Source organism: Dermacentor andersoni, chromosome 2 (assembly GCF_023375885.2).
Source record: "Dermacentor andersoni chromosome 2, qqDerAnde1_hic_scaffold, whole genome shotgun sequence".
NCBI classification, from domain to species: domain Eukaryota; kingdom Metazoa; phylum Arthropoda; class Arachnida; order Ixodida; family Ixodidae; genus Dermacentor; species Dermacentor andersoni.
Window position 1 is genome coordinate 142,615,888 of NC_092815.1, and position 15,896 is coordinate 142,631,783.

General features: G+C 45.5%; 1 protein-coding gene across 1 annotated transcript in view; it reads left to right on the plus strand.

Moving 5' to 3' along the window:
- Positions 1-15,896, plus strand: part of LOC126540969 (scoloptoxin SSD14-like) — a 142,500-nt gene that overhangs the window by 101,220 nt on the left and 25,384 nt on the right. The window contains exons 8-9 of the mRNA XM_055076195.1: positions 3,055-3,245; positions 15,084-15,324. Of these exons, the coding sequence (XP_054932170.1) occupies positions 3,055-3,245; positions 15,084-15,324 (432 nt within the window). The remainder of the gene's footprint in view (positions 1-3,054; positions 3,246-15,083; positions 15,325-15,896) is intronic.

Sequence of the window (15,896 nt, forward strand, 5' to 3'; positions counted from 1 at the left end):
CAACAAGCCCAAGCTGCTATTCTAACCACAGGTGAGCTGGGCGTTTCGACGGATGCGTGGAGGCATAAACTCAAGCTGACGAAGGAACATTAGCGTAGACGTACGTGAGCGGCCTAATGGGTCTGCACGGTCCAGCCACCTGCTGGCGCAGAGCTTAACCAGCCAAATAAAGCGCTAATATTGCTCTAACCAATTGTCAAGCATTTTAAACATTTACAAAAAAAAAACGTGTTGCCCATTACACTCCTGTGAAAAACTTACACCAGGAGTAAAGAAGAATACATTTGGTTACTGCTACCCTGTGTTAAGCGCACATCCGCAGTACACACTACTGCTGCCGACAACACCTGTCCACTCGAGACATCTTCCTCCAACTCAAAGAAGTCCCACTGACTACTTTGACAAACACAGCAAGAGCGCCATCCTTGCAACTGATGTTAAAGGGGCCCTGAACCACTCTTTCTCGAAGTTGAGAGTGGCATTTGAAATGAAATTAGGCTATTTGAGAAATGATTTGCCGCAAAAAAGTACTTGAATGCATTCAGCAGAAGCGGAGTTATTGGCGATCAAACATGGCGTCCGCTGTGCTCCAGCTGCTTCTTCAATGCCTTGCACTGGGAAGGCTACGGCCCAGGGGGCGCGCCTATAACGTTGCGCCTTCTAAAGCTCACCGTGGCGCACAGTTCAAATTTCATTTTTGATGTTGACGTAGACGCCACGACTTCCGCCTTTGGTTCCTACGACGCGCTCAACATAAGCCAAAGGTGGTTGTCCGCAGCGAGCCGCAGTGCGCTGAGCCAGTGGACTCGTGGCGGCACCCGTGACGGCCGCGGTATCTACGCCATGAAGCCTACTGCACTTTGATGTCAGTTATCGGCCAATAGCAGCCGTCTAAGGGAATGACTAAATAAAGTATCCGATGACGAAATAAAGCGTCCAGAAGAGAGTGAGGACATGACTTTATGTTGAAAAGAGAGCGTTTCAGAGAAAGGTGACTTCGCGATACGCTTGCGAGCTCCACGCACTGCGTACGGCAGAAAAACTTTGCTGAGATGTTCACAGCAGTGTATGCTACCCGCGGCTTATGTTATTTCACCGAGCCCCAGAGGTGGTTTAGGGTCCCTTTAAAGGGGCATTTGACAATGTCTCACACGCTGCAATTCTCTGGAACCTATAGTAAACAGATTGTGAGGAACGAACATACAAGTCCAAGCATTCTTGAGGAACCTCATGGCCACTATCAGCTTGGGAAACCTCAAGACAACACAATTTCTGGTAACGGAAGAAGGCACCCGCAAGGCTCAATTATATCGCTTCTCCTCCAGGACCGAAAGGGTTAATATCACTATGCTAAAACTCTCATAGATTTTTGATAAAATCCACCGCATGCCGTACTTTCCGTATGCCGGCGATATAACAATCTGGATTCGAAGTGATTCCCCATAACATCAACAAGACGCCCTCCAGGAAGCCGTACACTTCACCATCACTCACATAGTTCAAAAAGTGCGGACTCCTCAGCGCACCAGATGAATGTGAACTCCTGGTGCTTAAAGCCCATACTTGAGGAACGCCCCCAATAGGTGAAATTCCAGATTCGGAGAACATTCTTAGCGGTGTCCCTATGCCTCAAGTCCACTTCTTCGACATTCTTGACCGAAGACGACTCATCCAGAAAGACGACTCAGGGGCCACAACACTACTGAAACTTTTGTGACTCAAGTGGCATACATGATACGCCGCGTAGCCAACGCACGGTCAACCAAATGTAACGCTTAAGACTTACGGAAACCCGGCGTGCAACCCTGAAAAAGCTGGGATATAGAGAGAACGCTTAGGACCAACAGATATCAAGAAGACAATCCCGGAAGACCTCCGCGAATGTATAATCGTGACCCCCATCCTGTGAAATGTTCACCCTATTTACCACAAAGACCGGCGGCTAGCAAGAGTCCGGGCCCTAAGCAAGGCGCAATGAGCAAACCCGCACATCAGATGCATCAATGCAGCGAGGTACCCGGGAAGACAAGCCCACTCTATCGGCGTCATGGATACTACCTTTTCTGAATATACCTGCGCAACAATTTCAACAAATGTTATTGACACGGCAGAAAAGGCTGCAATCGATTTAGTCCTCTGGACGTACACGAAAGGTGCCATTATCTTCACTGACTCCTAATCCACATGCAGTAACAACCAAAAGGGTAGAATTTCTAGTCAAACACTTCGATTCCTCCGCCGCACCGCAGCACGCCACCTTCCAGGCACCTACATCATCTGGACTCCGGGACACACCCACCTGGCAGGAAACGAGGCCGCCAACGCCTCAGCCCGAGGATACGCTAACCGGGCACTACTGAAAGAGTGATCTCTGGGAAACCAGCATGCACCCAAGAAACACATTGACATCCTCTTGCATTACAGACTAGATAGAAGAACACGCCACCCCACCCGAAACTAACAAACTGAGAAGCAGACAACCTCCGAACAATCCAAACCAACAGTCACGTCCATGCAACCTTGCTACACAGGATCTCGCCCACCACTTTCAGCTACGAATGCGCATTCTGCAAAGTACCAAACACTCTACCACACATGGTGTGGGGATGCAAAGGATCGCAGGGAACCATAAGCACCAAAAGCCTCACCGAAGAGCAGTGGGAGGCTCAGCTTTCAAGCCCCAGCCTGGATGACTAGCGTAATCCGATCGGCCGGACTCGGGGCATGGCTCGTGGCGACGGCTTCCCGGACCGAGGAAGCTGCCCTTGCAGGGCGAAATTTTCGCCTGTTCAAAATAAAAGCTTATATTCCTCTCTCTCCTCTCATTCTGCCATTTATGCAAGAATGCTTAGCTGGGTACTTGATATGATTACCACAATGCATTAATTCAATCATTCCACCTTTCAGTCAGGAACAGTTATTGTTGTCAACAGCCTTAATATGCAAATAAGTAGAAATGTTGCGCGCTGAATACTTAACTTTATGCACCTAGATACTCAGTAGCCGTTGTTGCTAAGTGCAATACATTTACTTTCAAATCTTCCCCAATTCCAGGTGATAGAAGAGCTTTTATCGAAAGAAGCGGCCGAAATGTCCAGAGCCAAGATTAACGACTCCAGAACTCATGATGATGTCCGTTTCTATGGAATGACCAACGCAAATCGAAGGGATAGCGGAACTTCTCATTCTTGCTACTGGGACAAGGACGACAACGTGGTGGCCATAACGAGCACGGTGAACTACCTGTACGAAATCGAAGCATTATGCTCTTGAAATGGCGCGCGCTAACACCGGCTATTCGAATCAACAGTAGAGAGTTTTAGCATGTCCGTGCACGTAAATTCCGTTCAAGGAATGCTGGCTTAACAGGAACATAAATGTGACCACTCAGGTTGGCGGCGTTATCTTGTGACGCAGAGTACACCTATCGATAATTCAGTAACTAGCCATATTAGACTTATCTACTGGTGGCAGTATTGCCAGCGATGCAATCAAACGCGTCAAGTCGAAGTGGGAAAGGCCACCAGCAGGAGCGGTGCGATGCATAGACATTGTCCTTTACGTAGTGTTCTTTTTTTATAGCTTACTCTTATTTGCTCTTAAAGCGAATGGTCGGAATAGTGTCTGGATTCAGCGGACTAAACGAGCAAATGAAGCGCAGGTGTGACAGCATCATCATGCCATATTCGGCATGTTGTTGTGATTCCATTGTGGTCATGCCATCTTCGTCATGCTACCGTCGTCCTGACACCTTCATCATCTCCCCTTTCATTATTTCATTTTCGTCCCACCGTCGTCGTCGTCGTAGCGCTTTCATGCCGTCTGCGTAAGCACGCTGACGATCATGTGTTACGCCATCATCAAACACCGTTATCGACGTCAGCGGCAGATTGTGTATTTGTCGTTAGTTTATCCCTGCCATTCCTACTGTCCGCATAAGCTGTTCGCTTACTTTGGCAGTCATGTTCCATGGGTTGTGCTACCATTTGAATTCGAATAGCTTTCATTGTTTTGTTTTTGCCACGTTTTTGTGCTGGTCCGACTTTCATCGCAAACACAACGGCGCCGATGCAATGACCACGTTCTCTCGGGCAACCAAGTTGCGAGGCGTGTTCTTTGCCGGACGCGGACTATTGTAGCTCCTTGAGAGGCACTTGCTGCGTCGCGAGACATTTGGGGCGTCTGAAGCTTTGCATGCTGAAGAGCGAGTTCCTCGTCTCCTGCCTTCGACCACGACGACCTTCCCTTTCTTGTTCCCTCTTTATGTTCCCAATCCTTTCCCCCAGGCGCTGAGACGTGCTCTCTAAAGGGCCGGAAAAAAATAGCACATTTTCCTTTGCACAATCTCTCTTTCCATATCCACTGCAGACGACGCACATATGACAAACCGACTTATACGTATAGCCGCCTGTACTTCCCTTTCAAATATTCGAGTTCATGGCTTTGTTCTATGTGAATTACGTAATGAAAGAACAAACGCTACCTAAATATCTTCCGTTCAACAAATACATGCCTGCAAGCCCATTATTCATTTAATTAACTTTCAATAATCATTTGGCTATTCAGTTACATTGGAAATCATGGCCAATGGTTTGTGCGCAACCTATTATTCGCTTTCGCCGTCCAAAGCCAGGACATGACGCCAACGCTACAAGCACGGTTGAAGTGTCCGTACCATTGCTAGATGAAGATAATGATTGCCGAGAGCAAGAGGTGCTATTTTCGGCGGGAATTAAAGAGCACGGTTCCGCTATACTAGCAGGCAACTCTCTGCGGCAATGAAGGAAACGCTACGGGGGCAAAGCGCGCACAAGAAAGAGCGCTTCTGATAACAAAGTCTTGGCCTTTCGTCTCTGTTGGTTTAACTCTTGAAGGCTCCAATTCACAACTTCCGTTTCACAACGGTGTCCACAACCTATTGCTAATAATTTATACTATAAAAAGTTCTGGGGCTGACAGAGGGCCAAACAAACTTTTACAGTGATACTCGCAATGGAACGCCCGGTAATTGACAGATATATTTAACAAATCCCTCCAGACATCGATCATTCCTAGGGTTTGGAAGCAAGCGAGCATCTATCCTGTCTTCAAATCTGGCAACTAATAGCTAATCACTAACTACAGACCCATATCGCTGCTGCCCACGTGTTGCAAACATCTCGAGCACATCATAAGCACATCATTCAGTATTTATCGGTAAATAACGTTCTGTTTCCACAGCGGCATGGTTTTCGAGCAGGATTTTTCGCAACAACGCAGTTATTTGAATTCTCGCATGACATAGCCACAGCACTAAATAACCGTGGTCAGCTTGATGCTATCTTTATTGAATACTCAAAAGCATTTCACATGGTAAGTCATAAAAACTACTCCTAAAATTTGCTGCAGTCTTTCCTGGTAATAAACTAATTGACTAGATATCCGATTACCTGCACCTCCAATTCCAATCCGTCACTTTTAACTGCGAAACCTCTTCTATAGCTCAGATCATATCAGGGTTGCCGCAGGGCTCAGTTCTAGGGACGCTCTTATTTATCATATATGGTAATGACATTATTGAAGTTGCCAGACACACACAAGTGCAAATACGTCTCTACGTAGATCATTGCGCGATCTAATCCAACATTTATGCTCTTCGTGATCAATAACTGCTTAATAACGTTTTTTCATCGTTTTCAGACTGGAGTAACACATGGAAGATGAGCATTAACTTCAGCAAACCTGTGGTAATCACTTTTAGTAATAAGAAACAGCCCCTAAAGTTCACGTACAGCACTCAAGGTTACAGTATTAACAAACTTAAGAAGTTAAAATACCTCGGAGTTACTTTCACAACTAACCTTAGTTGGCATAATCTTATCAATATAATCTTCTCTAAAGCGCTGCGATAGCTAGGGTGCCTAAAACGAAATTTAAAACACGACACTAAAGTTTGCAATCTTATGGCCAAGAAATCAGTAATTAGAGCTGTTTTAGAGTATGCTTCTGTAGTGTAGTCGCTTTATGACATAAAGAATATTTCGAAATTAGGATTCGTTCAGAAAAAAGCTGTTAGATTTATCTATAGCCGTTACGACTGTTTGTTTTCTCCGTCATTCCACGCACATGCGTTATCATTGGACTCATATTCGTTGCGTCGCACGTATGACCATCTAATCCTGCTGCACAATATCGTACACGGATCGACTAACATCAATCTAACTAACGACTAATGATCTATCGACTAACTACCTCGCTAATCACACCTCCTGCGCGAGTAACCCGATGTACTCACCTATTAAACATAGATCCTTTCGTTCCAATAATAGATTGTTTTAAGTTCTCTCTTTTTCCACACACTGTTGAATTATGAAATAACTTACATGGTTTTCTGCGTTCATTGCCGACTAATCAATTTCAGAAAGAACTGCCTACCCATATTAGTTGACATTTTTGTGTTCATAAGTTATGTAACTCATCTCGGCTGTCTCTAAACTGAAATAGCAGTATTTGTGAATAAATAAATAGGTAACTAAATTAATTAATGAACTCTGTTGTTTTCAAAATTCATTTCACCTCATTCCTTGCATCTTCATGATCACAAGGAGCGTACAGATGCAGAGTGGAAAAATAATTTTCGATTCCGAAGCTAGTTTTGTCACGTTTGCAGATGTGAACTTCGTTTGAAAACTCCGTCAGATATGAGAAAATAAATTATCTCCTGTCTAGCAGGCTTGAAAAGCACCAATCCAGACACTTGAAACTTATGCCTGGTGGGACACATTCTAATAAACAATGAAAGGAGTGAATGCACTGCATATGACGACATACTCACACCGAGCAAACATACGCGGCCGTCTAGCCTCCGACTCGTTTCACGAAAACATCTTGCTCATTTTATTCAAGCTTGCCGTGCAATTCCGATCGGAAGTGTTTCAACATGTATGCGATACGTCTTAAGTATCCTTACTTTCTACGGAAAGACGGGGAATGCGGGAGATGGAAATTCAAGACGATGAGCAGAACGTGAACAAGGTGAATGCAGGAGCCAACGTTTCGACAAGTCCACTTGTCGAAACGTTGGCTCCTTCATTCACCTTGTTCACGTTCTGCTCATCGTCTTGAATTTCCATCTCCCGCATTCCCCGTCTTTCCGTAGAAAGTAAGGATACTTAAGACGTATCGCATACATGTTGAAACACTTCCGATCGGAATTGCACGGCAAGCTTGAATAAAATGAGCAAGATGTTTTCGTGAAACGAGTCGGAGGCTAGACGGCCGCGTATGTTTGCTCGGTGTGAGTATGTCGTCATATGCAGTGCATTCACTCCTTTCATTGTTTATTAGAATGTGTCCCACCAGGCATAAGTTTCAAGTGTCTGGATTGGTGCTTTTCAAGCCTGCTAGACAGGAGATAATTTATTTTCTCATATCTGACGGAGTTTTCAAACGAAGTTCACATCTGCAAACGTGACAAAACTAGCTTCGGAATCGAAAATTATTTTTCCACTCTGCATCTGTACGCCAACGTTTCGACAAGTCCACTTGTCGAAACGTTGGCTCCTTCATTCACCTTGTTCACGTTTTGCTAATCGTCTTACTTTCTACGGTATCTTTGCTGTTGATGGGCCTAAACTGTTAAGCAAGAGAAAACAGGACCATGTTATTTAGAACTAAATAAGCCAAAGCATACCACGTAGCTTATTTTCTGGTTTTTCCCTGCTGCTTCTGGCCAAACTCAAAGCCGTCGTGCGTGGAAGCTGAATCGATTCCCCCAGCGTCTTGTCCGCGACATCAAGAGCGCTGCCAAAATGCTGCCGGACTGCTTGGCGTGGTAACACATGTAACATAAGCCAATGTAGTACAAGCACCGCCTCGTACCTTTCCCTTTATTGCCACAGAAAGTTGTCCACGAGCGGTACAGTTTATCACACACGAATGGCAGGCGGCGACTGTTTCTGGAGTCAAAAGAGCAGCTAGTTCCGCGGTTTATCCCTTTTCATGCCATCACCGGAGTCGTTCTGGCCTCTGTAGTCGCTTATCGAGAATAATTTTTTTTCGCCAGTTTGTGAAATTCACTGGGACTTAAGTCAAGCCATGATGAACTTTGCCTCCAGCTTAGGCCTTTTAAACTGAAATTATTCTTACGCAAAGCCTTGCTGTACAGAACTTGTGGTAGGCATTTTTCGTGCACAGCTTTCATTTGAGTGATCATGGGCGGACCAGATGAACAAGTGTTGCGCATTGGTGGCCCACGGAAACCTTTTAAAGCGGTGCTTTTCTTCCGAACCCTCCCAGACGTTCTGGCGATGGACGCGCTGTTGTCTCGGCGACTAGCTCACGCATAGGGCAGCACTAGCATCTTTAGTGCCCTTAAGATGTGTTCAGGCTGCTTTGTCTTTTTTCCTACAGAATTACACAGGGATCAAACAAATGATATCTAAATGTTTTCATTGCAGCAATTACACATCACGAAGAAAAAAAAAACTGATTGCCTAAAGCATACATTTCTGTACCTGCTTTCTTAGGGTCCGGGGCATCCGCTTGCCGGTCTTTCGCCGAGTACACTCCTAAGCGAAATTACGCCCTTTGGGTCGTACCTTGCCACACAACAATGATCGTCATCTCTCTTGTCCGTATTTCCTTTCTTTAACGCTGCCAACGCGGTAATTCTAAGTCACGAACAGCATGCATGTTATCAGCAAGACAAAGCATTCTCGACAATAAAGTAGCGAGCGCATCGTTTTCAAGAAAGAAAACGCAAGCAAGACAGATGACGATTATTGTTGTGTGGCAAGGTACGACCCAAATGGTGCACATTTGTTTAAGAGTGTAAAGTGCAGTTTACATTATCTCCAGAATGAGCCCGCTCTAGTCGGCGCGACAACCCTGGATACTGTGCCATAGCAAAAGGGGCCTATCCAGAGACAGTATCACGCGAAGTCACGTGGGTCACGTGGCAGGACCTTCCGTGTTTGCCGTCTTCACTGGAAGCTAGCGAAAAATCCGCTGCTCAGATTCCCACTTGACGGTTATACATTGATATAGGTTTGAAGAGTATAAAGTATGGGAGAGACAGGATGGGATAGGGGCGTTGTTGTGCACACACACACACACACACACACACACACACACACACACACATGTATATATATATATATATATATATATCACCGGCCTGGTTACGCCCACTGCAGGGCAAGGGCCCCTCCCATACTTGTCCAACTACCCCGGTCATGTACTAATTGTGCCGATGTTGTCCCTGCAAACTTCTTAATCTCATCCGCCCACCTAACTTTCTGCCACCCCCTGCTACGCTTCCCTTCCCTTGAAATCCAGTCCGTCAGCCTTAATGCCCGTCGGTTATCTTCTCCCCTCCTTACATGTCCTGACAATGCCCATTTATTTTTCTTGATTTCAACTAAGATGTCATTTACTCGCGTTTGTTCCCTCACCCAATCTGCTCTTTTCTTATCCCTTAACGTTACACCCATCATTCTTCTTTCCATGGCTCGTTGCGTCGTCCTCAATTTAAGCAGAATCCTTTTCGTAAGCCTCCACGTTTCTGCCCCATACGTGAGTACTGGTAAGACACAGGTGTTATATACTTTTCTCTTGAGGGATAGTGGCAACCTTCTGTTCATGATTTGAGAATGCCTGCCAAACGCACCCCAGCCCATTCTTATTCTTCTGATTATTTCAGTCTCGTGATCCGGATCCGCGGTCACTACCAGCCCTAAATAAATGTATTCCCTTAACACTTCCAGCGCCTCGCTACCTATTCTAAACTGCTGTTCTCTTCTGAGGCTGTTAAACATTGCTTTAGTTTTCTGAAGATTAATTTTTAGACCCACCCTTCTGCTTTGCCTCTCCAGGTCAGTGAGCATGCATTGCGATTGGTCCCCTGAGTTACTAAGCAAAGCAATATCATCAGCGAATCGCAAGTTACTAAGGTATTCTCTATTAACTCTTATCCGCAATTCTTCCCACTCTAGGTGTCAGAATATCTCCTGTAAAGACGCTGTGAATAGCGTTGGTGAAATCGTATCTCCCTGCCTGATGCCTTTCTTTATTGGAATTTTGTTTCTTTCTTTATGGAGGACTACGGTGGCTGTGGAGCCGCTATAGATATCTTTCAGTATTTCTACATATGGCTCGTCAACACCCTGATTCCGAAATGCCTCCATGACTGCTGAGGTTTTGACTGAATCAAACGCTTTTTCGTAATCAATGAAATCTATATATCAGAGTTGGCTATATTCTGCACATTTCTCTGTGACCTGATTGATAGTGTGAATATGGTCTATTGTTGAGTAGCGTTTACAGAATGCTGCCTGGTCCTTTGGTTGACAGAAGTCTAAGGTGTTCCTGATTCTATTTGCGATTACCTTACTAAATACTTGGTAGGCAACGGACAGAAAGCTGATCGGTCTATAATTTTTCAAGTCTTTGGCTTCCTCTTTCTTATGGATTAGGATTATGTTAGCGTTCTTCTAAGATTCCGATACGCTCGAGGTCATGAGGCATTGTGTATACAGGGTGGCCAGTTTTTCTAGAACAATGTGCCCACCATCCTTGAACAAATCTGCTGTTACCCGATCCTCCCCAGCTGCCTTCCCCCTTTGCATATAGCTCCCAAGGCATTCTTTACTTCTTCCGGCGTTACTTGTAGGATTTCAAATTCCTCTAGACTATTCTCTCTCACATTATCGTCGTGGGTGCCGCTGGTACTGTATTAATCTCTATAGAACTCCTCAGCCACTTGAACGATCTCACCCAGATTAGTAATGATATTGCCGGATTTGTCTCTTAACGCACACATCTGATTCTTGCCTATACCTAGTTTCTTCTTCACTGCGTTTAGGCTTCCTCCGTTCCTGAGCGCATGTTCAATTCTATCCATATTAAAGTTCCTTATGTCAGCTGTCTTACGCTTGTTGATTAACTTAGAAAGTTCTGCCAGTCCTATTCTAGCTGTAGGGATAGAGGCTTTCATACATTGGCGTTTCTTGATAAGATCTTTCGTCTCCTGCGATAGCTTACTGGTATCCCGTCTAACGGAGTTACTACCGACTTCTATTGCACACTCCTTAATGATGCCCATACAATTGTTGTTCATTGTTTCAACGCTGAGGTCCTCTTCCTGAGTTAAAGCCGAATACCTGTTTTGTAGCTGGATCCGGAATTCCTCTTCTTTCCCTCTTATCGCTAACTCATTGATTGGCTTCTTATGCACCATTTTTTTCCGTTCCCTCCTCAAATCTAGGCTAATTCGTGTTCTAACAATCCTATGGTCACTGCAGCGCACCTTGCCGAGCACGTCTACATCTTGTATGATGCCAGGGTTAGCGCAGAGTATGAAGTCTATTTCATTTCTAGTCTCGCCATTCGGGCTCGATCTCGATCTAACGAAACCCGATTTTTCGAAGTTCCCGATATAACGAAGGAATTTCCATTCCCCGGCAAGTAAGGATCAATGATGTCATCAACTTGAATTAACAGAACTAGCTTGCATTATACCCGATTTACCGAAGCTTTTCCAGAAATAACTGAGTAAAAAAAAGCTGTGATTTGTTTATATTTTGAAGCAGGTGGGCTTGTCTTCGAGCGTACGCTCTAACGCCATCGCGTTAAACCATCTAGGCGCTCTAATCACGGCCCCAGCTTTATTTTGACGAAGCTGCACGCCGTGCCCAGGCACGGACTTCGCAGACTTTTGACACGCGCAGGCGTGGGTTAGCGACAAATGCAATGCCGCCGTACCTTTTCGTTGTCGCTACGCTACAGTTTTAGATTTTGAAGTGTGTGTGTGTGCGTGCGCGCGCGTGTGTGTGCGTGCGTGCGTGTGTGTGTGTGTGTGCGTGTGCGTGTGTGTGCGTGTGCGTGTGCGTGTGTGTGTGTGTGTGTGTGTGTGTGTGTGTGTGTGTGTGTGTGTGTGTGTGTGTGTGTGTGTGTGTGTGTGTGTGTGTGTGTGTGTGTGTGTGTGTGTGTGTGTGTGTGTGTGTGTGTGTGTGTGTGTGTGTGTGTGAAGAAATCTACGTTGCAAAACACCACAAATGCACCTTCTACGTTTCGGTCGGGGAAAAGCCTGAAACTCTGATAGCCGAAATTAGTCGCTCCATAGTCCCGCGCGTAATCATATTTTTCCAGATATAAAAGGCGATATGGTTTGTAAGGACAACTCGCTTCTATTTGCAAATATTGATGAGCCCGTTGAAATTACATGTTCAAAAGTTAATTATTGCGTTTTTGTTAATTAGGGAAAAATTAGTACCTGTTGCCCAGTGGTCGCCAGTGCTGACGGCATGCCTCCGAACGAGCCGTACTTTTATTTCAAAACGGCAATTTTTTTCAAACGCTCCCTAAAGTATTCATAGAGATAATTCAGCACAGATACGTGAGGCTGCCTACACGTGGGAATGCAAAAGCATTATACCGTACGTGGACCTGCGAACGTCGTGAACGTGCTCACGAACGCACGCACTAGGCACAGATTTAGTCAGCCGGAACCGTGGAGCCGCCGGGGCGCCGGGGAAGCATGCTCGACTCACACCACGGACGCCCGGGCTCGATCCCCACCCACGCTGAAATGAACCAAATTTTCTCTTCAGAGACTTTGCGTTACTTTGTTTACCGGGACCTCTCTGAGAAGTTTGCCATCAGTCTGAGGATTGTTTCGTGTTCTTACTCTTCGGGCCGCCAGCCATTTTCGGCACCATCCTTCGGTCACGCCGACGGATTTTCGCGTAATGGGGCAAATAATGATTGCGCAGTAAAACTCTCTATATAAGAGTGCAGCTGACGGGCGGTCTGTTCCCGATCATCGTCAGCTGATCCTCGTAGAGGCAGGATGCGCGTCGAGTAAGGTCCTGAACAACACTTTGTAATTTTGACGTAATGGTTCTGCGGAAACCCGAAAGATGGAGATAGGTAATTAATAATGGAAAATCAGACATCCACCCGTTAGCAGCAAGTGCTACAAAGGGAAGCCATACGGGTTGTCTAGCACTTCTGTGATTTTCAAGTTAATAATTAACACTTTGCAATGTGGCAAACACGGCTAAAATCATAGATCGGAGACCTCAAAGACGTGACGTGCGACGAAATACAAACACATCTCTCGCATTTACCTCTAAATCGCCACTGAATTTTTTTGCTGCTCGCTTCGGGCTACACTTCAGACATGTGTTCAGCTCCCGAACGGAAGGTACAGTCGTTCGAACCAGTTTAAACCGGTTCACAGGCTTCATAGAGCTTCCCTAAAGAACCATCGCAGACGTATGCCAATCTGAGCAACTGGCGCATCAAAGACATCTAAGCTGTATAAGCGAAACGGCGCGTCCCTCGTCGGAAGCGCTAGAGATCTGTTTGTCGGCTCTTCTTGGGGATCATTCATCACCGATGCCTTGGTCCTACGGTCACTTCGAGGCTTCCACGCAAGCTGTGATGCAGGATAACGCCGTCAGCCTTTCACCGACGCAGCGGTACAAACTCTGAGCATGTAAAAACGCGACATGGCAAACAAAAGTTACGAGCTATCTGGCTACAAAAACACCGCATGAAGTTGTCTATTCGAGTGAGTTATCCGCAAGGTAACTTTTGTAATAACTTATGTTGTATTTCAAAGGAAATTTTCAGGAATATAACGCAGGTTGCTTCGCTGGCTGTTCACTGACATTTGGTACCAATCCCGCCACGACACTCGGTCGTTGCACGAAAAAAGGTTGCGTAAGTTCGTCTAACAGTTTCGGAGTAAAAGAAAATCAACAGTCCTCTGCCGGAATGCGTAGGCTATTTGAACATGCTCAGAGCTGACGTTGTGTATGTGAGTAAGACAGAATCGGTTAAAGGACTTCAAGACTTTGGACGTAATCTACACAGCTTATGTATCGTGGCACAGTAATATGAACGTCTATGAATAACTGGACTATTTTGCTAAAACAAATATTGTCTTCCCAAAACTAACTTAATCCTGACGAGAGCTTCTTGGGCTTGTTGGTACATTGCGACAGAGCAAATGCACGAAAACTAGACACGGACGGACGGAGAAGGCAAGACACACAAGCGCTAAGTTTCACCAAATGTCTATTTGAAGCAGGACAGAAAATATATACGCATTAATTCACAGGAAATGCGCATGTGAAACAGCCATGGCTTTAAATGTTGTCTAATATGGGCCCTAAGGAAGGCAAGTTTTTTCCCGATCATCCGGCAGATGGCAAGCTGGCGCATGCTGTGCCGATTTGTTCAGTTCTGTCTGCTGACGTGCAAGATGCTTCCTTTTTTTACCGGAACGCATTTCTAGACTTCGTGCTTTTACTATCAGCATATATTAAACGCAAACAATTCCGACACCACCAATAATACGTATACGCGTATAATCTATGAAACACAAGCCTGGACTCATCATGAGTCTTAAAGCCTACAATTGTATAATTTATCTGCAGAAATTTCACGCTTGCTCGATTGTGGCTGCTCCGCGGTCGGCACGCAGAGTCCAGAACAGATTCGGTCAGTAAAAAAGAAGAAAGAAAGATGCCGATTTGCACTCAGCGCCTGTGACCAGAACTGGCCCTTTACAAATAGGCATTACACCATAGGACACCCAACAGCTGTATCATACTTTAAATATGAAACCTTTCTAATGAGTAAACAGTCTTCACACCCCTGATATTGATATCGTTGTGTAGTGGTAAGAAGGCGTTACTCAATCATTCATGTACCGCGCACATAGATCGCGGCGTTGTAGCGCAACGATTGACCCAATGGGAGCTAAGTTTAGTCTTGCGCGCAGCCTTCAGAAAGGCGGAGCTCAGAAGTGCGTTTGTTCATCCGAGCAGGAGTGGTCTCATTTGAGGAAGCTCACTGTGCCATAATAGGAATAATTCGTGAAACTCTAACTGTTGTTCATCAAGAGTTGTAAGGCCTTCAAATGAGCAATCTCACAATCCGTCGCAATAAAATTCACACTTGCACGGCTATGTTCCGGATACACCCACATGATGCATTCTTTCTGTGCGAAACAAAACAAAAAACGACTATCTTAGTTGTATGTAAAAGCGTCGTTTTCTTTTTGTATTGTTTTTACTTCTTTCTACGGCAAGTTTCGGTAGCCAAGTGGTGCCCACCGGCACTGGCTTCATCCTGAACGACGAGATGGACGACTTCTCAACGCCGGGGCAAATCAACGCTTACGGCGTAGGCCCTTCGACCGTGAACTTCATCGCGCCAAAAAAAAGTCCTCAGTCCTCGATGGTGCCCACCATAATACTCGACAAGGACGGAAAGCCAGAAATGTGCATCGGTGGTTCCGGAGGGTCCCTCATCACCAGCGGCGTGGGCATGGTAAGCCGCCAAATATAATACTACAGGTGCGTTATCTAGCTACATGATGGTGATGAGATGAAATGTAAATCGTCCTGACTGGCTATAAGAACGCTTTTTGTGAGCGCACTGAGCGAAGAAAAGAGTGATGACCTAGCGGCCACGTTTTTCCGGAAAGTACGTCTGAGCGCGCACCGGTACCACTTCCACTCACAGCATTCATACATATTTCGCGCATTTTTGGGCAGCTCGAGCTGCAGCTGTGCGGCCGATATCCACGCATGGTGCAGTTAACGTACCAGTATATTCCACGATAAGCCAGGCTTTCCAAGGTGACGGTGGTCGCGCAAAACGATCACTTCCCTTCTTCGCTTCGTTCAGCATTTATATTGATCATATAGATGAGACAAAAAATGTTATCGTGAGCACAAAAAGCTACTAAGCAACAGCTTTACAGGATGCTTGGCTCGAGTAACTAGGCAGTGCAATAAGCAACCGCAAAATGAATAAAACAATTCGAGACGATCGCAGACCTTAGACTGCACATGACAAAATGTTAATATACACATCGAGCATAATAAAAAAGTACTAAG